Source organism: Xenopus tropicalis, chromosome 2 (assembly GCF_000004195.4).
Source record: "Xenopus tropicalis strain Nigerian chromosome 2, UCB_Xtro_10.0, whole genome shotgun sequence".
Taxonomy (NCBI): domain Eukaryota; kingdom Metazoa; phylum Chordata; class Amphibia; order Anura; family Pipidae; genus Xenopus; species Xenopus tropicalis.
This window is the reverse complement of record NC_030678.2, coordinates 174,861,435-174,888,626: the sequence shown is the minus strand read 5'-3', so window position 1 is coordinate 174,888,626 and position 27,192 is coordinate 174,861,435. Positions and strand designations below refer to the sequence as shown.

The 27,192-nt window shown below is 45.2% G+C and overlaps 2 protein-coding genes and 1 pseudogene across 4 annotated transcripts in view; 2 read left to right on the top strand and 1 right to left on the bottom strand.

The window, feature by feature from the left end:
* Nucleotides 1–552, bottom strand: part of c2cd3 (C2 calcium-dependent domain containing 3) — a 46,941-nt gene extending 46,389 nt beyond the window's left edge. The window contains 1 exon segment of the mRNA NM_001079259.1: nucleotides 448–552. Coding sequence (NP_001072727.1) covers nucleotides 448–499 — 52 coding nt within the window. The 5' untranslated portion in view covers nucleotides 500–552.
* The window catches only part of LOC116406442, a 954,163-nt pseudogene that overhangs the window by 534,934 nt on the left and 392,037 nt on the right, over nucleotides 1–27,192 (top strand).
* On the top strand, nucleotides 5,148–24,491 carry ppme1 (protein phosphatase methylesterase 1). Of its 3 annotated transcripts, none has more exons than XM_002942520.5 (15): nucleotides 5,148–5,291; nucleotides 7,676–7,774; nucleotides 10,315–10,408; nucleotides 12,528–12,620; nucleotides 13,844–13,901; nucleotides 15,802–15,853; nucleotides 16,114–16,268; nucleotides 17,637–17,727; nucleotides 18,494–18,559; nucleotides 20,148–20,283; nucleotides 20,440–20,569; nucleotides 22,011–22,055; nucleotides 22,344–22,408; nucleotides 22,500–22,567; nucleotides 23,785–24,491. In XM_002942520.5, exons 2-15 carry the CDS (start codon nucleotides 7,680–7,682, stop codon nucleotides 23,801–23,803), a joined length of 1,167 nt encoding a protein of 388 aa, XP_002942566.1. In that variant the 5' UTR covers nucleotides 5,148–5,291; nucleotides 7,676–7,679; the 3' UTR covers nucleotides 23,804–24,491. The 3 variants fall into 3 exon arrangements, with proteins under 3 accessions (XP_002942566.1, XP_012813528.1, XP_012813529.1); XM_012958074.3 differs by having other exon boundaries at nucleotides 5,148–5,325; XM_012958075.3 differs by lacking the exon at nucleotides 5,148–5,291 and adding an exon at nucleotides 5,438–5,508.

Here is a 27,192-nt window from a genome sequence, read left to right as displayed (position 1 = left end):
GGGTGAGTGGGTGTGTGGGTGAGTGGGTGTGTGGGGTGAGTGGGTGTGTGGGGTGAGTGGGTGTGTGGGTGAGTGGGTGTGTGGGTGAGTGGGTGTGTGGGTGAGTGGGTGTGTGGGTGAGTGTGGCTGAGTGGGGGTGTGGGTGTGTGGGGTGAGTGGGTGTGTGGGTGTGTGGGGGTGAGTGGGTGTGTGGGGTGAGTGGGTGTGTGGGTGAGTGTGGCTGAGTGGGGGTGTGGGTGTGTGGGGTGTGTGGGGTGAGTGGGTGTGTGGGTGTGTGGGGGTGAGTGGGTGTGTGGGTGTGTGGGGGTGAGTGGGTGTGTGGGGTGAGTGGGTGTGTGGGTGAGTGTGGCTGAGTGGGTGTGTGGGTGTGTGGGGTGAGTGGGTGTGTGGGTGTGTGGGGGTGAGTTGGTGAGTGGGTGAGTGGGTATCCCCCTGCAGCCCCCGTACCTTTACTACGCCCTCTCCCCGGCCGGACACTCTTCACTTTCCGACTCTTCATGCTGCCCCTCTCCCCGCTTTCATGTCAGTTTCCCACTGCCGCCATAAAGAAGCTTCTCTCGGGTTTCCAAGTAACCGAGCGGAGACTTCCTCTTCCGGCAGTTTCATCCAATCAGGAGAAACGTTTCCTTCTCTCGCAAAGTGTTCTGGGAAACCGTTCTGTGACAGTTGGGTGCGTGACGTAAAATGAGTGCGACGCTGAACGTATGCGTGTATGCGACTCTAATCATTTGGACTGGCTTGGGGGGATTTGCCTTATGGTACAGTGAGGCTTTAATGTAATAAATAAAGGTATGGCACTGGTGTCTGCTGTCAGTATTTTATAGCTCTATATAACTTGAGTAAGGTCTCAAATATGTGACCCAAATGTTGATTTTGCACATTAAATGGCTTATTCACTTTCAGGTTAGCTTTTAGTATGTTATAGAATGGCCTAATTCTTAGCAACTTTTCAATTGGTCTTCATTATTTATTTTGTATAGTTTTTTAATAACTTGCCATTTTCTGACCCTTTCCAGCTTTCAAATGGGGGTCAGTGACCCCGCCAGCCAAACCCTATTGCTTTATTATTGTTCCTTTTTATGACTTATCTTTTTATCTAGACCCTCTATCATATTCCTGTCTTTCATTCAAATCACTGCCTGGTTGCTAGGTTAAATTGGACCCTAGCAACCAGATAACCACTAAAATTCCAAGCTGGAGAGCTTGCTGAACAAAGTTAATTCACTCAAAAACCACAAATACTTAAGACCAATTGCAAATTGTATTCTCTACATCATACTGTCCTTCTGTCTCTTGTATCATACACTTGATTACCCGGTGAGTATACATTCTTTTTTGTGTCTGCCCTCCATCTATTATGATATATATATACAGGTATATATATATATATACTTACCTTTAAGCTAGCTGATAGCCTGATGCAGACTGTGATATTCTGAAACAATTTGCTATTTGTTTTTATGTTTTATTTTTTGCGGTAGTTAAAGGATTTAGCTTTTATTTTTAACAGCTGCTTTCTGGTTGCTAGGGTCCAATTTACCCTAGTAACCTGGCAGTTGTTTGAACGAGAGGCTGAGAAATGATTGTAAGGATTGACAGAAAAGGAATAAAAAGTGGCATCACAAGTGGAGCCTTAGAAACCAATTGTTTTTATGGTTGCCAGGGCCACTGACCCTCATTTGAAAGCTGGAAAAGGGCAGAAATGGAAGTCAAATAACTTAAAAACTAGAAATAAATCTTAAAGGAACAGTAACACCAAAAAATGAAAGTGTTTTAAAGTAATTAAAATATAATGTACAGTTGCCCTGCACTGGTAAAACTGGTAAGTTTGCTACAGAAACGCTACTATAGTTTATATAAATGAGCTGCTATGTCAACACGGGGGCAGCCATTCCTGCACTGGTACAGCTGGGGTGTTTGCTACAGAAACCCTACTATAGTTTATATAAATACCCCGCTGTGTAGCCCCGGGGGCAGCCATTCCTGCACTGGTACAGCTGGGGTGTTTGCTACAGAAACCCTACTATAGTTTATATAAATACCCCGCTGTGTAGCCCCGGGGGCAGCCATTCCTGCACTGGTACAGCTGGGGTGTTTGCTACAGAAACCCTACTATAGTTTATATAAATACCCCGCTGTGTAGCCCCGGGGGCAGCCATTCCTGCACTGGTACAGCTGGGGTGTTTGCTACAGAAACCCTACTATAGTTTATATAAATACCCCACTGTGTAGCCCCGGGGGCAGCCGTTCCTGCACTGATACAGCTGGGGTGTTTGCTACAGAAACCCTACTATAGTTTATATAAATACCCTGCTGTGTAGCCCCGGGGGCAGCCGTTCCTGCACTGATACAGCTGGGGTGTTTGCTACAGAAACCCTACTATAGTTTATATAAATACCCCGCTGTGTAGCCCCGGGGGCAGCCATTCCTGCACTGGTACAGCTGGGGTGTTTGCTACAGAAACCCTACTATAGTTTATATAAATACCCCGCTGTGTAGCCCCGGGGGCAGCCATTCCTGCACTGGTACAGCTGGGGTGTTTGCTACAGAAACCCTACTATAGTTTATATAAATACCCCGCTGTGTAGCCCCGGGGGCAGCCATTCCTGCACTGGTACAGCTGGGGTGTTTGCTACAGAAACCCTACTATAGTTTATATAAATACCCCGCTGTGTAGCCCCGGGGGCAGCCGTTCCTGCACCGGTACAGCTGGGGTGTTTGCTACAGAAACCCTACTATAGTTTATATAAATACCCCGCTGTGTAGCCCCGGGGGCAGCCGTTCCTGCACTGGTACAGCTGGGGTGTTTGCTACAGAAACCCTACTATAGTTTATATAAATACCCCGCTGTGTAGCCCCGGGGGCAGCCATTCCTGCACTGGTACAGCTGGGGTGTTTGCTACAGAAACCCTACTATAGTTTATATAAATACCCCGCTGTGTAGCCCCGGGGGCAGCCATTCCTGCACTGGTACAGCTGGGGTGTTTGCTACAGAAACCCTACTATAGTTTATATAAATACCCCGCTGTGTAGCCCCGGGGGCAGCCATTCCTGCACTGGTACAGCTGGGGTGTTTGCTACAGAAACCCTACTATAGTTTATATTAATACCCCGCTGTGTAGCCCCGGGGGCAGCCGTTCCTGCACCGGTACAGCTGGGGTGTTTGCTACAGAAACCCTACTATAGTTTATATAAATACCCCGCTGTGTAGCCCCGGGGGCAGCCATTCCTGCACTGGTACAGCTGGGGTGTTTGCTACAGAAACCCTACTATAGTTTATATAAATACCCCGCTGTGTAGCCCCGGGGGCAGCCATTCCTGCACCGGTACAGCTGGGGTGTTTGCTACAGAAACCCTACTATAGTTTATATAAATGAGCTGCTGTGTAGCCCCGGGGGCAGCTGTTGAAGGTGGGAAAAAGGAGAAAAGGCACAGGCACATAGCAGAAAACAGATAAGCTTTGTAGAATATAATGGGGTTTTATCTGTTATCTGCTAAGTAACCTGTGCCTTTTCTCCTGTAAATGGCTGCCCCCGTGGTTACACAGAAGCTTTATTATATAAACTATAGTAGGGTTTCTAAGGAAAACACACCAGTTGCACCAGTGCAGGGCAGCATTACATTATATAGTAATTACTTTTATACACTTTCATTTTTTGGTGTTACTGTCCCTTTAAAACAAGAGAGCAAGACACCGTCGAGACACCGGGAAAAATCCTGGTGGGCCCCGGCAGCCCAGACCCAACCCCCCCTGCCCGACCCGACCCCCCCTGCCCGACCCGACCCCCCCTGCCCAACCTGACCCCCCCTGCCCGACTGTTCCTCCCCTGACGCGTTAAATTTATGTGCACTCAGGGAGGACGTCGTGTGGGGGGGCCCCTGCAGGGGGGGTTAGGGGACGCGGCCTGCGGGAGCCCTGGTGGGCCCTGAAACTCCCAGCCTAACCCTGATGTTGGGAACTGTAGGAAAGAACAGTATTTTACACAGCTGCTAAGGCTGATGCCACACGTGGCGTTTTTCCGCTGCGTTTTTTCTCAGCCTAAAAACGCCGCACAAGCCACACAGCCCCTGACTATGGCGTTTTTCAGCCTAGAACTGGTGACGTAAGCAAATCCCGTTTCCATGGTGCTAATAGTGCAAAATAGTAAAAAACGCCGTGTATTTCCGCTAGGTCTGGCAGCTGCCTTTGCGTATCCATAGGAATAGCTTGCTTTGCAAATACTGGCGTATTTCGGCCTACGCTTGAAAAATCCGTGCCAAGGCGTTTTCTAGCGTATTTCCGCATTGTGTGGTTTGCCTCGAGTCTTTTCAAGCTATTTCTATGGATGATGATATCGGGCGTTTTTCAGCTGCCGAGAGAATTAGAAAATACGCAGCGGAAAAACGCCACATGTGGCATCAGCCTAAGAGATAAACATTTCACCTTTAGATAGCTGCCCCTGTTCTAAGCAACTTTTCGGTTGGTCTTTATTATTTATTTGATATGGCCGTTAAATGATTCGTTTTCCTATTCTATTTAAAGCCTGCAATCGGAAATGTTATCTGCTCGGTTGTCTTATATTTTTCTTTCCAGGCCCTCTCCTGTTAATATTGCACTTTAACTTCCACACTGCTGACTGGTCGCTAGGATAACTAATCACTAGCAACAGCTGTTAAAGATCAACGAAGCGACCGATATCGGCAAATCCTTGGATATCGGTCGTCTCATCGATCGAGTGGGTTAAAGATTTTGATGGCGCCCGAGCCAGAGCTGCTGGCTTGAATCATCAGATAGGGGTAGCATTCCGGTTGTTTCTAGCACCATATTTAATGATCCAGTCCTGTAAGTCAGTGGAAGGTACAAACGATCATAATTGGAACATGTATGGCCAGGTTTAGATGTAAATTCCAAGACTGGAAGAAACAATGAATGAAGAGTGTAAGTTTATTTAGCAATAGTAACATGATAGAAAAGGATTTGGAATTCTTTATCAGGGTGACAGGTCCCCTTTGCACTACATTTCCCACAATCCTTCCCTCGCCCATCACTGATTTAGCTCCTAGCCATGGGGGTTGGGGGGCAGATGGTCAGTTGGTTGGCCAGAGGGCAGGTTTATATCAGGAGGGACTGTGACTGGGATTGCTGAGAGATTTCCCGCTCTCACGCCAGAGCGCTGGGTTATGGCTACAGTGTGACGTCTCCAGGGTTTCCGGACTACAATCCCCAGAATTCCCCGAGTTCTGACCTCACATCCGGGGAAGCAGCGCTGAGTGGGTGGGTCCGACTGTCGCCACGGAAACCCCTTTGGCTGGTGAGCTGTGGCCCTAAGGGGAGGCCCCGCTAGGGTGGGTATGGGCCCTGGGGTGTGTCGGGGCAATAGGGTGTGCTTACTGACTGGGGGAGGGGAATTGGCTTACAGCTGGGGATTGTGGGAATTACTGTAGTAGGAGGCAGGGGTGGCTCAGTAGGTTATTGTGGTGGGAAGGGGCTACTTTGGATGGGGTAACTGGAGGGGGGTCAGAACGCAGGTGGGTTGGGGGTTAATGTAAATGTATTGTACATGGAGGGTGATGTGGGGGTTAATTTTAGTAATGGGAGGAGCTTGTGTAGTTTATTTTTGTGGTTAGGGCCTCATGTCATTTTGTTGTGGGAGGTGGGTTGGGTAGTGCAGGTATTGTGGTGCTGGGGGGTTTGTGTGGTGTTACTGTCATGTGGCTTGCAAGATTGTAGGGGCTCTGTGTGCTTTATTGGTAATTATGGGGGTTATGTGCAGTGTTGCAGCTGGGGGTGAGGTGTGTGCTGTATTGTTGCAGGAGTTGTGTTAGTGTGTGGGGTATTGTTATGGGAAGGGTTTGTTGGCATATTAGTGTGACATGTCCTAGTGTATTATACTGTGAGAGTGTATGGATTAGGGGCAGGTATTGTAGTAAGAGAGAGTGTATGGATTAGGGGTAGGTATTGTAGTAAGAGAGAGTGTATGGATTAGGGGTGGGTATTGTAGTAAGAGAGAGTGTATGGATTAGGGGTAGGTGTTGTAGTAAGAGAGAGTGTATGGATTAGGGGTGGGTATTGTAGTAAGAGAGAGTGTATGGATTAGGGGTGGGTATTGTAGTAAGAGAGAGTGTATGGATTAGGGGTGGGTATTGTAGTAAGAGAGAGTGTATGGATTAGGGGTGGGTATTGTAGTAAGAGAGAGTGTATGGATTAGGGGTGGGTATTGTAGTAAGAGAGAGTGTATGGATTAGGGGTGGGTATTGTAGTAAGAGAGAGTGTATGGATTAGGGGTGGGTATTGTAGTAAGAGAGAGTGTATGGATTAGGGGTGGGTATTGTAGTAAGAGAGAGTGTATGGATTAGGGGTGGGTATTGTAGTAAGAGAGAGTGTATGGATTAGGGGTGGGTATTGTAGTAAGAGAGAGTGTATGGATTAGGGGCAGGTATTGTAGTAAGAGAGAGTGTATGGATTAGGGGCGGGTATTGTAGTAAGAGAGAGTGTATGGATTAGGGGCGGGTATTGTAGTAAGAGAGAGTGTGTGGATTAGGGGTGGGTATTGTAGTAAGAGAGAGTGTATGGATTAGGGGTAGGTATTGTAGTAAGAGAGAGTGTATGGATTAGGGGCAGGTATTGTAGTAAGAGAGAGTGTATGGATTAGGGGCAGGTATTGTAGTAAGAGAGAGTGTATGGATTAGGGGTGGGTATTGTAGTAAGAGAGAGTGTATGGATTAGGGGTGGGTATTGTAGTAAGAGAGAGTGTATGGATTAGGGGTGGGTATTGTAGTAAGAGAGAGTGTATGGATTAGGGGTGGGTATTGTAGTAAGAGAGAGTGTATGGATTAGGGGTGGGTATTGTAGTAAGAGAGAGTGTATGGATTAGGGGCAGGTATTGTAGTAAGAGAGAGTGTATGGATTAGAGGTGGGTATTGTAGTAAGAGAGAGTGTATGGATTAGGGGTGGGTATTGTAGTAAGAGAGAGTGTATGGATTAGGGGCGGGTATTGTAGTAAGAGAGAGTGTATGGATTAGGGGCAGGTATTGTAGTAAGAGAGAGTGTATGGATTAGGGGCGGGTATTGTAGTAAGAGAGAGTGTATGGATTAGGGGCAGGTATTGTAGTAAGAGAGAGTGTATGGATTAGGGGTGGGTATTGTAGTAAGAGAGAGTGTATGGATTAGGGGTAGGTGTTGTAGTAAGAGAGAGTGTATGGATTAGGGGTAGGTGTTGTAGTAAGAGAGAGTGTATGGATTAGGGGTGGGTATTGTAGTAAGAGAGAATGGATGGGAGGGTGTAATGGGAAGGACATTAATGTGCTGTATGGCACAGGGAGAGGGAGATGCAAAATGGAGGATGGTTGGTGTGGGAAATTGTTAAAAAGTGGATCAGATGGGTGCTCCAAGTAAAGGGTTAAACTTTTACTTTTTTTATGGCTGAGACCTGGAGAGCAAATTGTGTCTGCTGTGATCTAATATTCCAATGTACAGCTAAGCTGCTCTCTGTAGCACTGGGTGCACACTGGGTGCTGCTTTGCCTGTGGGCACAGTCCTTGATACAGTTATAGTAATCATTCAGCAGCAAATGGGGGAACACCTTAGTAAAGGGGAACTCAACCCTAAAAACAGCTATTTTGCATAATAACAGGAAATACAGTGTTTATTTGCGCACTCTGTGCCCATTATTTCCATCTCTCCTTTTCTGCACAGAACCATGTCTGCCTTGGAAAAGCAGCTGCAACTGGGACGCTTACCACCACGACCCACAATGCCTGGGGGGCTTCAGTCTGGATCTAAAATGAGAATGGGGTAAGTGGCTTTCTGTTTTGATCAGGGGCACCATAATCACATAACGACCCATTTTTCTTTCAAAGCCTTTTCCTTTTTCTACAAAAGCTTTAACAGTGTTCTGTGTTCCCACAATAGGGCCACTGACCCCCAGCAGTCTGTGAGACTGCAATTGTACTGTTATTGTTACTTTTTATTACTTGTCTTTCTGTTTAGGCCCTTCTCTATTCATATGGCTGATATCTCTTTTAAAGCACTGCCTGGTTGCTAGGTTAAATTGGACCCTAGCAACCAGACATTTTATTGCTGAAATTCCAAACTGAAGAGCTGCTAAACAAAAACTGAAATAATTAAAAATCTGCAAATAATAAAAAAATAAAGACCAATTGCAAAAGGTCTTAGAATAGCTCTTTTTACATCATAATAAAAGTGAATTTAATGGTGAACTGCCCCTTTAAAAGCTGAAATTCTTTTTGTGTAGAGAATGCATTTAGAGTCTTTGCACAGCAATGTAATCAGATGGGCACCTCAGGTGGCAAGGGGCTGGGTATGGAAGGAACCGTTGTGTTAGGAAGGGGATATAGAGAGAGAATATCAGTGTTGGGGGCAGAATAGAGAGAACAGCAGTGTTTGGGAGGGGCATAGTAGAGAGAGAGAATATCGGTGTTGGGGTAGAATAGAGAGAGCAGCAGTGTTTGGGAGGGGGCATAGTAGAGAGAGAGAGAGAGAATATCGGTGTTGGGGTAGAATAGAGAGAGCAGCAGTGTTTGGGCGGGCATAGTAGAGAGAGAGAGAGAATATCAGTGTTGGGGGCAGAATAGAGAGAGCAGCAGTGTTTGGGCGGGCATAGTAGAGAGAGAGAGAGAGAATATCGGTGTTGGGGGCAGAATAGAGAGAGCAGCAGTGTTTGGGCGGGCATAGTAGAGAGAGAATATCCGTGTTGGGGGCAGAATAGAGAGAGCAGCAGTGTTTGGGAGGGGCATAGTAGAGAGAGAGAGAGAGAGAGAGAATATCGGTGTTGGGGTAGAATAGAGAGAGCAGCAGTGTTTGGGCGGGCATAGTAGAGAGAGAGAGAGAATATCAGTGTTGGGGGCAGAATAGAGAGAGCAGCAGTGTTTGGGAGGGGGCATAGTAGAGAGAGAGAATATTGGTGTTGGGGTAGAATAGAGAGAGCAGCAGTGTTTGGGCGGGCATAGTAGAGAGAGAGAGAGAATATCAGTGTTGGGGGCAGAATAGAGAGAGCAGCAGTGTTTGGGAGGGGCAAAGTAGAGAGAGAGAATATCAGTGTTGGGGTAGAATAGAGAGAGCAGCAGTGTTTGGGAGGGGGCATAGTAGAGAGAGAGAGAATATCGGTGTTGGGGTAGAATAGAGAGAGCAGCAGTGTTTGGGCGGGCATAGGAGAGAGAGAAAATATTAGTGTTGGGGTACAATAGAGAGAGCAGAGGTGTTTGGGGGGGGGGCAGAGAATATCCCTGCAATCTGTGTCGGTTGTTATGATTTGATTGGGAAATTAAAAAAAACAGATTATATAATAAAGAAAATTTTATAAAATAAAGAAATAAAGGGCTGAGCATTCCTGCTCCCTGCGCTCCTCGGGATATTGTTACCCAGGCCTCTGTATGTTTCTACATCCATTCTCCTTATGTTCCTCATCCCTCCCCTCTCCTCTCCTCTCCTCCCCTCCCCTCCCCTCCCCTCTCCTCCCCTCCCCTCCCCTCCCCACTGCCTAATTTCCTGCATTGACTACACCCCCGACATTTCTGGGGCTCTACAGTAGCAGCCTGTTGTGGAGGGGGTAAATGTTAAGAGGCCCTCGGGGCTTTAAAGGGGTAGTTCGCCTTTAAGTTAACTCTTAGTATGTTCAATGCTTAGCAACTTTATTTACTATAGTTTTTGAACTATTTGCCTTTTTCTTCTGACTCTGACCCCGGCAGCCAAAAACTATTGCTCCTTGAGGCTCCAGTTTTATTGTTATTGTTACTTTTTATTCCTTATCTTTCTATTCAGCCCCTCCCTTATTTAAACCATTGCCTGGTTTCTAGGGTAATTTGAACCTTAGCAACCAGATGCCTGCAGCAATTCCAAACTGGAGAGCTGCTGAACAAAAAGCTTAATTCAAAAAGCAAAGAAAATAGAAAGTGAAGAACAATTGCAAAGTGTCTCAGAATATCAAGCTCTACATCATACTAAAAGTTAATTTTAAAGGAGAAGAAAAGGCTAATAAGGCTAAAAAGGCTACTAATAGATTTTCCGCATTAGTGCAAGCTAGAACGCTATATTTATTCTGCAGAAAACTTTACCTGCCTGAGTAACAGCCCTAGAAGCTCCCTCTGTTAGTTTAAGATAGCAGCTGCCATTTTAGCTGTTCCCTGAAGGATATTTCTGAGAGCAGGAAGTCAGAAACTCCCAGCATGCTCAGCAGTTACGCTATAAGCCTTACATACATTTTTGACAAATACCTGTGCAGTCAGCAGGCTGTTGATTATTATACACTTTATAATCAGTGTCTGTCTGTTCTACTCTCCAGACATTTCTAATGAATGAATCTTTCTGTGTTTCAGGCCGGGCAGGAGGCGGGACTTCTCCCCTGTACCTTGGAGCCAGTACTTTGAATCCATGGAAGATGTCGTGGTGGAAAGCGAGACGGGCAAAGACATATCCTTTCACCCTTAGTGCCTTGTCAGTAAGATACCCTAAAGCCCTGTTCTTTAACCTTGGATTCCCAGATGTTGTTGAACTACAAATCCCAGCATCACTGAGAGTTGGGAGTCCATTAATATCTGGGGCCCCAAGGTTATATGGTCCCAAAGGCTAATGCCAATGTGAAAAGGCAAACATGATAAACAGTGTTGAATGGGGAGCACAGCTACCTTGCAGGGCTGTAGTTCTAGGTTCGATTCCAGTCTGGGCACTATCTGTAAGGGGTGTATATATTCTACTTGTGTCTGCCTGGAGTTTCTCCCGGTATTCCGGTTTCCTCCCACACTCCAAAAACATAGAGACCGGTTAATTGGCTCCTGATCAAACTGGCCGAGTGTGTATGAGATAAGAACCTTAGATTGTAAGCTCCACTAGGCAAGGACCGAGAGGCTAATTGATGGATAATATCTGTAAAGTGGTCTACATTACAGAAACCAATACAGGTATGGGACCCAGAATGCACAGGACCTGGGGTTTTCCAGATAAATGATCTTACCGTAATTTGGATTTGGTTGTTCACCTTTGAGTTAACTTTTGGTATGATGTAGAGAGTAATATTCTGAGACAATTTTCAATTGGTCTTCATTTTTTATTATTTGTAGTTTTTTTATTATTTCAGTTTTTGTTCAGCAGCTCCCCCCTTTGGAGTTTCAGCAGCTATTTGGTTGCTAGGATCCAAATTACCTTAGCGACCAGGCTGTGGTATAAATAAAAGACTGATATATGAACAGGAGAGGACTTGAATAGAAAATAAGTACTACAAAGTAACAATTAAACTGGAGCCTCACAGAGCAATAGGTTTTGGCTGCCGGGGTCAGTGACCCCCATTTGAAAGCTGCAAAAAGAAGGCAAATAATTCAAAAACTATACAAAATAAATAATAAAGACCAATTGAAAATTTGCTTAGAATTGGCCATCCTATAATGTAGTAAAAGTCAACTTAAAGGTGATCTACCCACTAAAAAGTCATTTAACCATGAAATAAACCCAATAGGGCTGTTCTGCCCCAATAAGGGGTAATTATATCTTAGTTGGGATCAAGTACAGGTACTGTTTTATTATTACAGAGAAAAGGGATCATTTAACCATGAAATAAACCCAATAGGGCTGTTCTGCCCCAATAAGGGGTAATTATATCTTAGTTGGGATCAAGTACAGGTACTGTTTTATTATTACAGAGAAAAGGGAATCATTTAACCATGAAGTAAACCCAATAGGGCTGTTCTGCCCCAATAAGGGGTAATTATATCTTAGTTGGGATCAAGTACAGGTACTGTTTTATTATTACAGAGAAAAGGGAATCATTTAACCATGAAATAAACCCAATAGGGCTGTTCTGCCCCAATAAGGGGTAATTATATCTTAGTTGGGATCAAGTACAGGTACTGTTTTATTATTACAGAGAAAAGGGAATCATTTAACCATGAAATAAACCCAATAGGGCTGTTCTGCCCCAATAAGGGGTAATTATATCTTAGTTGGGATCAAGTACAGGTACTGTTTTATTATTACAGAGAAAAGGGAATAATTTAACCATTAAATAAACCCAATAGGGCTGTTCTGCCCCCAATAAGGGGTAATTATATCTTAGTTGGGATCAAGTACAGGTACTGTTTTTTATTATTACAGAGAAAAGGGAATCATTTAACCATGAAATAAACCCAATAGGGCTGTTCTGCCCCCAATAAGGGGTAATTATATCTTAGTTGGGATCAAGTACAGGTACTGTTTTATTATTACAGAGAAAAGGGAATCATTTAACCATTAAATAAACCCAATAGGGCTGTTCTGCCCCCAATAAGGGGTAATTATATCTTAGTTGGGATCAAGTACAGGTACTGTTTTATTATTACAGAGAAAAAGGAAGTTTTTAAAAATTAGAATTATTTGCTTATAATGGAGTCTATGGGAGACTGTAATTTGGAACGTTCTGGGTAACGGGTTTTCACGTGCCTTGTGCATAGGGAACAGTTTATTCTGGTCAGAATTTTAGAACCTTCACTGGGTTCTATTTATTTACGTAGCACCCATCCAACAGATTTTAAAGCCGCACATTGTCCTTATCTTAGCACACAGCTTTCGCGTTTACAGAAGTGGCTCTGAGGGGCCAGTGTTGCTTCTACTACATGGGGGTGGTCACTCTGCACTTTCCTGGGCAGTGTTTACTGTAAGTATATTTTGGGGGGCATTCTCACATGTAAAAAGTTGGCCATAGACTTTAAGATCCACACTTTAGGCAAGAGGTCACCAGTTAGGAAGATCTTTGCATGATATTCAGTCAAGTTATGGGATTCCCTACCAAGAGAGGGGGAATGAGTGATTCATTGGGGGTGGGGAGGAAAGGGGATCTCACCATCAGCATAGGAAGGGGTTCCTTACTGTAAGGGCAGTCAGGTTATGGGATTCCCTACCAAGAGAGGGGGAATGAGTGATTCATTGGGGGTGGGGAGGAAAGGGGATCTCACCATCAGCATAGGAAGGGGTTCCTTACTGTAAGGGCAGTCAGGTTATGGGATTCCCTACCAAGAGAGGGGGAATGAGTGATTCATTGGGGGTGGGGAGGAAAGGGGATCTCACCATCAGCATAGGAAGGGGTTCCTTTCCGTAAGGGCAGTCAGGTTATGGGATTCCCTACCAAGAGAGGGGGAATGAGTGATTCATTGGGGGTGGGGAGGAAAGGGGATCTCACCATCAGTATAGGAAGGGGTTCCTTTCCGTAAGGGCAGTCAGGTTATGGGATTCCCTACCAAGAGAGGGGGAATGAGTGATTCATTGGGGGTGGGGAGGAAAGGGATCTCACCATCAGCATAGGGAGGGGTTCCTTTCCGTAAGGGCAGTCAGGTTATGGGGTTCCCTACCAAGAGAGGGGGAATGAGTGATTCATTGGGGGTGGGGAGGAAAGGGGATCTCACCATCAGTATAGGAAGGGGTTCCTTTCCGTAAGGGCAGTCAGGTTATGGGATTCCCTACCAAGAGAGGGGGAATGAGTGATTCATTGGGGGTGGGGAGGAAAGGAGATCAGTAATTAATCCAGTTAGCATCGATATGTAATAATTAGTCCTATTACATCAACTTATATGACAGGAAAACTATATTTTCTGCTTGATAATTTACGATGACCCCTAAAATTTGTTTCTCAGAAGCTGCTGCCATCCCACTGAGCATGTGCTGTGCCACTGACACTTGAATGCCTGGATCATTACTACTATAGAGACTTTTACACTGGTGCAATAATTCATTATATAAAATATTCCATTTTTAGGGTTTAAGTTCCCCTTTAAAGTGTTTCGGAGGGGCTGAACTTGATGGCTGCAACTTTACCTGCGGGTAAAAAGCTGAGATGCTACTAAGTTGCGCATATGTTAATCTGAGTGTCTTTGTTCCCCGCAGACTGCAATAACCAGCAGAATACGCTGCAGGGTGGTGGCGCTGGATCAGAGGGGCCACGGTATGTATTGTTCTTTATACGCCTGGGGGGGGGGGGTTGTTCATCCTGGTACCTACTGTGACCCAGTAGGTAACCAGTATGTATAACCGCCCCCCAGGCAGGGCTGCGCAACTCTTTGCATGTAGTGGAGCCATTATATAGTGAATAAAGTGCCCCCTATTGTATGATATGGGGAAATATTGTGCAATATTGCTTTAAGAATACAACCCTGATGTTGCTGGACTACAGCTCCCAGCATGCCCCAAGCTTCATTATATGTTACATTATTGTGGGATTTGTAGCCCAGTAACAACTGAGTAACGTTGGGTTGAGCCGCGCTGGGCAGCAGGGTTTGTATCCCCTTTAAGTTAACTTTTAGTATGTTACAGAATGCCATATTCCCAGTAACTTTGCTATTGGTTTTCCTTATTTATTTTTTATAGTTTGTGAATTTTTTGACTTCTCTTCTGCCCCTTCTCGGCCTTTAAATGGGGGGTCAAAACCTATTGCTCTGTGAGGCTACAGTTATATTATTTATCTTTCTATGCAGCCCCTCTACTATTCATAGTCCCAACCACTGTCTGGTTGCTAGGGTAAATAAGACCCTAGCAACCAGATAGCAGCTGAATATTAAATGGAGAGCTGCTGAAGAAAAATCTAAATGACTGAAGTGCCATAAAAATGAAGACCAATTGCAAATTCTCAGAATATTAATGTCTACATCATATGAAATGGCAAGTTAACTTTTAGTATGTTGTAGAATGGCCAATTCTAAGCAACTTTTCAATTGGTCTTTATTATTTATATTGCATAGTTTTTGAATTATTTGCCTTCTTCCAACTCTTTTCAACTTTTAAATGGGGGTCACTGACCCCGGCAGCCAAACCCTATTGCTGTGTGAGGCTCCGGTTTTATTGTTGTTGTTACTTTTTGTAAGTAATTTTTTCTATTCAGGTCCTTCTTAATCATATTCCAGTCTCTCATCCAAACCACTCCCTGGTTGCTAAAGTAATTTGCATCCTAGCAACCAGATAGCTGCTGAAATTCCAAAGTAGAGAGCCGCTGAACAAAAAAGTAAAATAAATCAAAAACTACAAGTAATAAAAAATGAAGACCAATCGCAAATCGGTGCAGCAGGTTTTATATACCGTTTAATTAACAGATGTATGTTATGTGCTAAATATAACAGTGACACCTGCTGGCAGAAGATGAAATAACAGTCGATATATAATCTGCCTTATTCATATAAATCCAAAAGTAAAGCATGTAAGTTCAAGTCCATTGAACTTACCTGCCCCCCACCACCAAACACACAGTCCAGCTGAATCTATGTGAATCTTAGGTTAGTGGGCTTAAAGGGGTTGTTCACATTTGATTCAACTTTTAGTAAGAAGAGTCTAATATTCTAAGAAAAATTTCTATTGGTCTTCATTTTTTATTTGTGTTTTTTTAGTTATTTTAGTTTTTGTTCAGCAGCTCTCCAGTTTGGAATTGTAGCTGTTATCTGGTTGCTAGGGTGCAAATTACCTTAGCAACTAGAGACTTATTAAGGTAGAGCTGCAATGAGAGACTGGTATATGAATAGGAGAGGGACTAAATAGAAAGATAAGTTACACAAAGTAACAATAACAATAAAACTGGAGCCTCACAGAGCAATAGGGTTTGGCTGCCGGGGTCAGTGACCCCCATTTGAAAGCTGGAAAAAGTCTGAAGAAGAAGGCAAATAATTTTAAAAACTATACAATATAAATAATGAAGACCAATTGAAATGTTGCTTAGAATTGGCCATTCTACAACATACTAACAGCTAACATAAAGGTGAATCAACCCCTTAATAAGATACGGTAGTGTACGTAGGTAAATGTATATGACGTGCACTGTTTGACTTATATACCCAATGTCCGTTCCTATCTGTTCCAAGGTGAAACGAAAGTGAAGAATCCAGAGGATCTCTCCGCAGAGACAATGGCCAGGTCAGTGACGGCGAGAGGGGAAATAGGGAGTCACCAACTGAAGTCTGGATCTCTGAGTGCCGCCCCTTTCCCCTCTTAGTCCAGCTTGCTCTGCCTATAGGTATAGCTGCTAGCCCATTTGTATCTAACTGGGATCATCTCTTTGCTTCCTCCGCCCCCCTCACTCTGAGCTGGCTCTTTCTAGACATCCCATGCTGCTTCAATACTATAGCTTTTTAGCTCTGGTTTGGGTTGGTAACCCACTTCTGCTCTATTCACAGGGACATCGGGAATGTCGTGGAAGCCTTATACGGAGACTTGCCTCCTCCCATCATGCTTATTGGCCACAGTATGGGCGGAGCTATCGCCGTTCATACAGCAGCTGCAAACCTGGTGCCCAGCTTATTGGGCCTGTGCGTGATTGATGTCGTTGAAGGTACAGTAAAACCTCACCCGACTGGCCCCGAATAACTAAAAAAGCCAATTCTAAGCAACTTTTCAATTGGTCTTCATTATTTATTTTTATAGTTATTATTTGCCTTCTTTTTCAAACTCTTTGTACCTTTTTAAACAGGGGTCACTGACCCCCATTAGTGAAAAGCCTATTGCTCTGTGAGGCTCCAGTTTAATTGTTATTGTTACTTTATATTACTTATCGTTCCATTCAGCCCCTCCCCTATTAATATACCAGTCTTTCATTCAAACCACTCCCAAGTTGCTAAAGTAATTTGTTTCCTAGCAACCAAATAACTGCTGAAACTCCGAGCTGGAGAGCTGCTGAACAAAAAACTGAGACTGAGATCTAGATATATATAGATATAGATATATATAGATATAGATATAGATATATATATAGATATAGATATAGATATATATATATAGATAGATATATATACATTTATCCCCTGACACGACCTAATGATCGTGCTTACAGACTTAGCGCTCAGCAGAGTTAGATAACCTACAGACTGGTACTTAATCTGGCCCCAGCAGCATTTAACTGGTAAGACTCCATTGCAAACATGATTAAGACTCGCTATTGGCAATTACAGTAATCACTATGAACTCCTATACGGCGTGTGAGTGGGAGTTGCAGTTCAACTATGACAGGTGGTTTTCTCTTTTCTTTCTATTCTTGGCTTTGATTTCTATTTTTTGTTGTATACTTTTGTCTTTTTCTTTTGTGTTGTAAATATGAGTACTTAATTAGTAGTTTACCTAAGCTAGTTTGTGCACTTAGTGGGTGGAGAATCACGAATTACACTGCACATGACGTCATTAACAGAATTTTGGCGCCATTTTGGGTTTATGAGTAGGTTTGCTGTAATGTTTTATTCACTTTGAGAAAGGCTGTGGACTCAGCCGAAACGTTAGTCTGACACAATAAATTTTCTTTATTTTCATTAAGACCTGTGAGTGCGGCATCCATTTTTCCTTTAGATATATATATATAGAGATATAGATCTCAGTCTCAGTTTTTTGTTCAGCAGCTCTGAAGACCAATTGCAAATTGTCTCAGAATATAACTCTTTATATCATATCAAAAGTTAACTCAGAGGTGAACTTCCCCTTTATTATTCAGTTTACAGTTTTAGATACAACCAGATTATACACATTCAGGTAAATTACATTTATAGCACTGCAGCCTGGAGATGCCTATGATTTAGCTAGGAGAGCGGAAGAGAATAACAAGGTTTATCCAAACTTTTCAACTCGATAAAGTAAATGAAGCCTTGAGTAAAAGAGTAATGAATCTATAAAGGTTGGATAGTGGGTAACCATTTTTCATTATTTTTATCTAAAGGCACCGCCATGGACGCACTCAACAGTATGCAGAACTTCTTAAGGAGCCGCCCGAAAACTTTCAAATCTTTGGAGAATGCCATAGAATGGAGGTGAGTTCTTTATGATTGATGGGAAAACATGTTTGTTACAAACCCATCAGCAGAATCCTGCATTGTAATCTGTTTTTCCCATGGGGCTAGCCATATTCTTCATTTCCCAGGGTGCCACAGCCATGTGACCTGTGCTCTGATAAACTTCACTCACACTTTACTGCTGCGCTGCAAGTTGGAGTGATATAGAGATAGCAGCTCCCAGTAGGTATCAGAATATCACTCAATAGTAAGAAATCCAAGTCCGGCTTGGGACTCCTCCAGTTACATGGGAGTAGGAGAAACAATAGGTTAGCTGAAAGCAGTTCTAATGTGTAGCGCTGGCTGAAAGCTCAGACTCAGGCACACTTTACTGCTGCGCTGCAAGTTGGAGTGATATCCCCCCCCTCACCCCCAGCAGCCGATCAACAGAACAATGGGAAGGGAGCAAGATAGCAGCTCCCAGTAGGTATCAGAATAGCACTCAATAGTAAGAAATCCAAGTCCGGCTTGGGACTCCTCCAGTTACATGGGAGTAGGAGAAACAATAGGTTAGCTGAAAGCAGTTCTAATGTGTAGCGCTGGCTGAAAGCTCAGACTCAGGCACAAGGCACTGAGATGGCACCTACACACCAATATTACAGCTACAAATACATTTGTTGGTACAAGAATAAAAGGTTAAATGGCAGAGGGAATTATTTGCTGTGTAACAGTGTCATTTAAAGATAAACAGTGCCCCATAAATATCATGGCAGGGTCCCTTTAACACATTTTTTTCTTGTTTTAGTGTGAAAAGTGGTCAGATCAGGAACCTGGAATCTGCCCGAGTTTCAATGGCTGGCCAGATCAAACAGTAAGTATACAACTATAAGTTCAAGGAGGCTGATGGGCCCCAAATATAAATCTGGAGTCTCCAACCTAAGCCTTCCCAAAGTTATTCAGTGACAACTCACAGCACCCTGCCCAGTCAGGGGGATGCTGACACTTAAAGGGTGAAGAGCTACATAGTAGCAGCAACTTATCATGGCTACTAAATGCCAGAAAATCTCCTGCCGTAGACAATACTGAGAATTGCCTCTGCTAAACACATGCAGAGTCAGTTATCAGTAAATGATGAGAATTGTCTATTTTAGTTGCTGTGACAAGTAGCTGCACTAGTAGCTCCGTGTGTCTTCACCCTTTGTACATTTGATTAAATCTACTCTGTGCATGAAGATGGGGGTAGGTTAGCTATTTGTACTTTGTATTATACACCCCATCATACAGAAGCAGAAAGAGAATCAAGCTGTGGGGAGCACTGGATTTTCCTTATTCACCCCTACTTTCAACAAAGCGTGGGGTGCAGGGCAGCTGTTCTAAAGACAGTTTTGCACATTATCCTCCAGTTGTTGTTGTTGACTGAGGGTGAAGACACACAGAGCTACACGGCTTTCACGGCTACTAAACACCAGAAAATTTGCAGCCATAGACAATACTGAGAATTGCCTTTGCTAAACACACATAGAAACAGTTATCAGTAAATGATCAGCATTGTCTGTTTTAGTAGCCGTGACAAGTAGCTGCTACTAGAAACTCCGTCTACCTCATCTGTGAAGACACACAGAGCAACTAGTGGCAGCTACTTTTTCACAGCTACTTAATGCCAGAAAATCCCCTGCCATAGGAAATACTGAGAATTGCCTCTGCTAAACACACATAGCGATAATTATCAGTAAATGATCAGCACTGTCTATTTTGGTAGCCATGACAAGTAGCTGCTACTAGTAGCTCTGTGAGTTTTCACCCTTAATGCGCAGAGTAGATTTAAAGCAGATGTACAAAGTCTAGTTGGGGAACTGAGTTTAATTCCCCTTGTGTAGAAACTATAAGGGTAAAGACACACTGGGCTACTAGTAGCAGCTACTTTTTCAAGGCTACTAAATTCCAGAAAATCCCCTGCCATAGAAAATACTGAGAATTGCCTCTACTAAAACACACACAGAGGCAGTTATCCGTAAATGATCAGCATTGTCTTTTTTAGTAGCCACGACAAGTAGCTGCTACTAGTACCTCCGTGTGTCTTCCCCCTTAGGGTAAATACACCCTGGGCTACTAGTAGCAGCTAATTTTTCAAGGCTACTAAATTCCAGAAAATCCCCTGCCATAGAAAATACTGAGAATTGCCTCTGCTAAAACACACGTAGAGACAATTATCAGTAAATAATCAGCATTGTATATTTTAGTAGCCGTGACAAGTAGCTGCTACTAGTAGCTCCGTGTGTCTTCCCCTTAAGAAGATAGGCACGGTTCTGCCAATAGAAACCACTGGGGGCTGCTTTCCCCAATATAGAAGTTGCCAGGCATATACCACTCCTTCCAGGTAAAGTATTTGTTTATGGCAGTGGCATGAACCCTGGGGCACACAGGCCCATATTAACCCCTGACTGGCATTAAATCTTAAGGTGTGAAGAGGCATCAACTCCCGAGGGGCCCAAAGCTATAGTAGAAGGCATCATTGAAGAAGAAGAAGAAGAGGAGGATGAGGAGGAAAATGGTGGCCAGTCCATCAATAAGAGGAAGAAGGAAGATGATACGGAAGTAAGACTTTGTTTCATTGGCTGGGAATTCTCATATGCAAAACACACAAAGAAAGATATTTTAAGCCAAAATTCTTCTCGGTGATCCTCTGGGTTTTCTGCTTGGGGCTTTGGGTTGGGACCTCATTCTACCGATCATCTCTCTTTTATTTCCCAGACCAAGAAAGAGCGGCCGTACACCTGGAGGATCGAGCTGTCCAAAACAGAGAAGTACTGGGAGGGATGGTTTAGAGGCCTCTCCAACCTTTTCCTCAGCTGCCCCATTCCCAAGCAGCTGCTGCTGGCAGGTAGGCACTGGGGATCCTGCTGCTGGCAGGTAGGCACTGGGGATCCTGCTGCTGGCAGGTAGGCACTGGGGATCCTGCTGCTGCTGGCAGGTAGGCACTGGGGATCCTGCTGCTGCTGGCAGGTAGGCACTGGGGATCCTGCTGCTGCTGGCAGGTAGGCACTGGGGATCCTGCTGCTGCTGGCAGGTAGGCACTGGGGCTCCTGCTGCTGCTGGCAGGTAGGCACTGGGGCTCCTGCTGCTGGCAGGTAGGCACTGGGGATCCTGCTGCTGGCAGGTAGGCATTGGGGATCCTGCTGCTGCTGGCAGGTAGGCATTGGGGATCCTGCTGCTGCTGGCAGGTAGGCACTGGGGATCCTGCTGCTGCTGGCAGGTAGGCACTGGGGCTCCTGCTGCTGCTGGCAGGTAGGCACTGGGGCTCCTGCTGCTGCTGGCAGGTAGGCACTGGGGCTCCTGCTGCTGGCAGGTAGGCATTGGGGATCCTGCTGCTGCTGGCAGGTAGGCATTGGGGATCCTGCTGCTGCTGGCAGGTAGGCATTGGGGATCCTGCTGCTGCTGGCAGGTAGGCACTGGGGATCCTGCTGCTGCTGGCAGGTAGGCACTGGGGATCCTGCTGCTGCTGGCAGGTAGGCACTGGGGATCCTGCTGCTGCTGGCAGGTAGGCACTGGGGATCCTGCTGCTGCTGGCAGGTAGGCACTGGGGATCCTGCTGCTGCTGGCAGGTAGGCACTGGGGATCCTGCTGCTGCTGGCAGGTAGGCACTGGGGATCCTGCTGCTGCTGGCAGGTAGGCACTGGGGATCCTGCTGCTGCTGGCAGGTAGGCACTGCAATAACTACAGTACAGGAGAACTTGTCTTCCATTGCACATTAAATATCTGTTAGTGAAAGGACAGTAACTGTGAGATTAAAGGGGGGGGGGGGTCACATTTAGAATAACCTTTAGTATGTTATAGAATGGCCAATTCTAAGCAACTTTTTAATTGGTCTCCTTTTGTTATTTTGTGTAGTTTTGTAATTATTTGTCTCCTTCTTCTGACTCTTTGCAGCTTTCAAATGGGGGTCACTGACCCCGGCAGCCAAACCCTATTGCTCTGTGCGGCTCCAGTTTTATTGTTATTGCTTTAATCCGTATATTACTTTTTAATCCGTATCTTTCTATTCAGCCCCTTTGCTATTCATATATCAGTCACTCTTTCAAATCACTCCCTGGTTACTAAGGTAAATTAGACACTAGCTACCAGATAACTGCTAAAATTCCAAACTGGAGGGCTGCGGAACAAAAAGTGAAATAATTAAAAATGAAGACCAATTGCAAATAGTTTCAGAATAGCACTGTATTGTTGCCTCGACTTCTTGTATAGAACGGACACCCGTACTTGGGTGCCAAAGCTCCTTGTCCTGTGTCTGAATCTTAATACATTTTCCATTTTTAATCCCGCAGGGGTTGATCGACTGGACAAAGACCTCACGATAGGACAGATGCAAGGTGAGAGGGTAACAGTGAGGGTACAGACACCAGTGGGGCTTATTTAAACCCCCAACCCTGTAGGCAGTTATGAATAATATACGGTGCTGGTTTGGGCTAAACATTAACCCTATCTGTAACAATGGCCCCTTTATTGGAGCTCCCTATAGATCCTCTCAGGTCCCTGTCTGGGTTTCAAATGAGGGGTGGGCGTGTCCTAACGGTCCCTGCCAGAAGCACAGTAGGAGGGGGAGAGCCAATCACAGCCCTGCAGTGTGGTTCATCACTGAATTTCTTGTTCTGCCGCAGGAAAGTTTCAGATGCAAGTGCTGCCCCAGTGCGGACACGCTGTGCATGAAGATGCCCCCGATAAGGTGAGACTTATAGAGCGCTATGTCTCTTGGAGAGAATTGAAGCTTTTTTTTAAGTTTGTTCCTAATTCTGGGCCATGTGATTTCTCTCAAGGTTGCAGAAGCCGTCGCCACGTTCTTGGTGCGTCACAGGTTCGCAGAATCAGTGGGCGGATTCCATTGGTAAGAGCTGGTGTCGCTATTGGCTGTATAGCAGCGACTGTGTGCGTCCAATAGGACTCTCCTTGCAGGGTCTAATGATTGCATGGGTACATACATTTGTTTTACTTGTCTCATCCGGTTATTTGACCACCCCCCCCCCCCCAAGCCATGACCCAATGCAGTCCTGACCCAATGAGATTTGCCATACACAGGCTGCATATATATGTCAGTCATGTGACGGAACTGACATCACTAAGCTCCGATTATAACTGATGACATCACTAAGCACCATTTATAAGGATATAATTTACAGTTTGGTCCCATAGGGAAATTAACAAACTGTATATTATATAGTATGTATATTACTGTATATTATGTATATAAATGTACAGTTTGTTAATTTCCCTATGGGACCAAACTGTAAATTATATCCTTATAAATGGTTCTTAGTGATGTCATCAGTTACAGTCGGAGCTTAGTGATGTTATTTCTGTCACATGACTCACTGAAACTTATATATTGTAATAAACTAGTAGAAGTCACTTCAGAGTTCCGTGACCTGTATAAGCACTTTACCTTTGGCCTTGTGGTCACATAACTCCTCAGTGACTTATATTATCCCTATATGTTACAATAGGGGGCACTTTATTCACTATATATTATAAGGAACTCCTCGGGGGCTTATAATATCCCTATATGTTACAATAGGGGGCACTTTATTCACTATATATTATAAGGAACTCCTCAGTGACTTATATTATCCCTATATGTTACAATAGGGGGCACTTTATTCAGTATATATTATAAGGAACTCCTCGGGGGCTTATAATATCCCTATATGTTACAATAGGGGGCACTTTATTCACTATATATTATAAGGAACTCCTCGGGGGCTTATAATATCCCTATATGTTACAATTGGGGGCACTTTATTCACTATATATTATAAGGAACTCCTCGGGGGCTTATAATATCCCTATATGTTACAATTGGGGGCACTTTATTCACTATATATTATAAGGAACTCCTCGGGGGCTTATAATATCCCTATATGTTACAATAGGGGGTACTTTATTCACTATATATTATAAGGAACTCCTATGGGACTTATAATATCCCTATATGTTACAATAGGGGGGCACTTTATTCACTATATAATATAATCTGTAGTTTATGAGTGTCGGTATATTAGCCCCCATGCCGGCCCATCCCAGTAACGTCTGTTCTTCTGTCCCCAGTGTGTTCCCTGCCTGTTAGTATGCTGCTGGCCGTGGGGAAAGGAGCTGTAAATAGTCTGAAACCAGAGGTAACTGTGATGATCCAAGTTCTCACCATCAGCCTGATACAAAGGAGGAAACGTGGGTTCCTATCTGTGTGTGCGGCGGCACCGCAACAACCGCCACCATTCTGTTGCTATAGCGCCGGCCAGCCCCCCTGTGCCGCACTCGGCTCAGACCCTCTCTGTGCAGTACACTTGGCTCTCTTCTGATTTATCCCTTCCATAATCTCCTCCTCATCGCCAGCCGTCTGCAGATATCACAGTTTGGGGTGAACCTTTTGATATTGGGCAGTCATAGAGAAGCTTTGCCGTTTGCTCTGGGGGTTTGGGGTTCTGGATGATACCAAACATTCTGGCGGGGGGGAGTAGGGGGCAAGACAATCTCATCATTGCTTATTCACTACAGACTGGAATGGCTATCAAGCTGGTAAGGAAGGTAGGGAAGATTCATTGTATTACCATCAGTTATTCAGGGGCTCATATTGGTTTGCTTGCCTATAGCTTTCCAATGGGATGTTGGTGAGAGGGTACACTGGGGGTCATTTATCAACACTGGGCAGATTTGCCCATGGCAGTAGCCTATGGCAACCAATCAAATTGTTGCATTCATTCTTCTACCTGCATCTAGCTGAAGGCCCAAACAGCCCCCCCCCCCCCCCCAGCCCAATAAATAGTGACTGTCTGGCACCTTACAGCCCCCCTGGCATTCCCAGTACCCAGAGGCACAAACAGTCCCCCCCCCAGCCCAATAAATAGTGACTGTCTGTGGCACCTTACAGCCCCCCTGGCATTCCCAGTACCCAGAGGCACAAACAGCCCCCCCAGCCCAATAAATAGTGACTGTCTGTGGCACCTTACAGCCCCCCCGGCATTCCCAGTACCCGGAGGCACAAACAGCCCCCCCCAAGCCCAATAAATAGTGACTGTCTGTGGCACCTTACAGCCCCCCTGGCATTCTCAGTACCCGGAGGCACAAACAGCCCCCCCCCCAGCCCAATAAATAGTGACTGTCTGGCACCTTACAGCCCCCCTGGCATTCCCAGTACCCAGAGGCACAAACAGCCCCCCCAGCCCAATAAATAGTGACTGTCCGTGGCACCTTACAGCCCCCCTGGCATTCCCAGTACCCAGAGGCACAATCAGCCCCCCCAGCCCAATAAATAGTGACTGTCCGTGGCACCTTACAGCCCCCCTGGCATTCCCAGTACCCAGAGGCACAAACAGCCCCCCCAGGCCAATAAATACTGACTGTCTGTGGCACCTTACAGCCCCCCTGGCATTCCCAGTACCCAGAGGCACAAACAGCCCCCCCCCCAGCCCAATAAATAGTGACTGTCCGTGGCACCTTACAGCCCCCCTGGCATTCCCAGTACCCAGAGGCACAATCAGCCCCCCCAGCCCAATAAATAGTGACTGTCTGTGGCACCTTACAGCCCCCCTGGCATTCCCAGTACCCAGAGGCACAAACAGCCCCCCCAGCCCAATAAATAGTGACTGTGGCACCTTACAGCCCCCCTGGCATTCCCAGTACCCAGAGGCACACACAGCCCCCCCAGCCCAATAAATAGTGACTGTCTGTGGCACCTTACAGCCCCCCTGGCATTCCCAGTACCCAGAGGCACAAACAGCCCCCCAGCCCAATAAATAGTGACTGTCTGTGGCACCTTACAGCCCCCCTGGCATTCCCAGTACCCAGAGGCACAATCAGCCCCCCAGCCCAATAAATAGTGACTGTCTGTGGCACCTTACAGCCCCCCTGGCATTCCCAGTACCCAGAGGCACAAACAGCCCCCCCCCCAGCCCAATAAATAGCATCTTACAGCAGCCCCCCTGGCATTTGTGGAACCCACAGATTGCCAGCCCGGGCCCACGCTACATACACATACAATATATAAACCTTTATTTACCTGTTAGTGAGCGCCACTGTGCTTGGGATCTGCCATTGGGATGATATTATGGGATCCCAGTGGGGTTTCTGAATACTTACATTTTGGACCTTGTGTTTGTTTCTAGTTAGTTGGTGCCGGACTGTACCCGTTTAGACCACGTTTTGCCCCTGTGTATATAATCAACTTGTTACTATCAGAAATAGTACAGAAATGGCCCAATGGACCCAGGATTGATTTTCAGAGTAGTGGAACCGGCCCTATATACTCTGAAGGTTGTTCCAATTGGCCCTGCTGTTATCTGATTGGCCCTGCATGTCTACAGAACCGGAACTGATTCACTGTGAGGCTTGTTCCGACTCACCATGCACAGCTCTAGAACCAGCCCTAAGCACCAGTCTAAGCAACTTTTCAATTGGTCTTTATTTTTATCTATTAGAGTTTTTGAATTATTTGCCTTCCTGTTCTACCAGCTTTCAAATGGGGGTCACTGACCCCGGCAGCCAAACCCTATTGCTCTGTGAGGCTCCAGTTTTATTATTATTGTTACTTTTATTATTTATCTTTCTATTTAGCCCCTCCCCTATTCATACATCAATCACTTTCTCAAACCAGTCCCTGGTCACTAAGGTAAATTGGGCCCTAGCAACCAGATAACGGCTTAAACTCCAAACTGGAGAGCTGCGGAACAAAAAAGTACAACAATAAAAAAACTACCAATAATTAATGATGAAGACCAATTGCAAATTGTTTCAGAATATGACTCTCTACATCATAGTAACAGTTACCCCAAAGGTGACCAACCCCTTTCCATGGAGTATAAAGCTTGTAGGACATTATTTACAGCAAAACCGCTGCCATACTGAGTATTGTGGCCCTCCAGTTGTTGGCTGTTGTGCTGGGAGCTGTAGTTCAGCAACATCACGTAACCGGTACTTATAGTGTATCTGTTTATATAGCTAATTCTACAGTTAGTGGTGGATCAGTTGGGTGGCGGTTCCAGTCCCGAGGCGGCGCAGGTTTGGAATATGTTGCCATATAATAGCCAGCTATTTATTGTTATTTAATTAATGTAATTTTGTTAATTAGGATACCTGGGGGGGGGCGTAGGAAGTCCGTGTCTATAGACATTGGGTTAATGTTGGAGAAGGAAGACAAATGGCAGAAGGTGTGGCTTTGTACTGGGGGGCGGGATCATCACTTCTGTACTTACTGTGGATTTCTGCTTGGGAATCTCATTAATAAAATGTAAAACTGCTGTTTGGTCTCGTGTGTCTGGGCCCTGCGCTCTCTTCATATGCCTGTCTCTTTAATCCCTGCCTATTATTATTATTATTACATGGAAAGTTCCTTTTCCGCCATATTTATTGTGATGTAGCCAGTGACTGGGCGGGGCCTAAGGATTGTAGCTGGGAACTATGCATTGGGATTGGAGCAGATAGGGGGGTCACTGGGTCGGAGCAGTGGGGTAACAGGGGCCA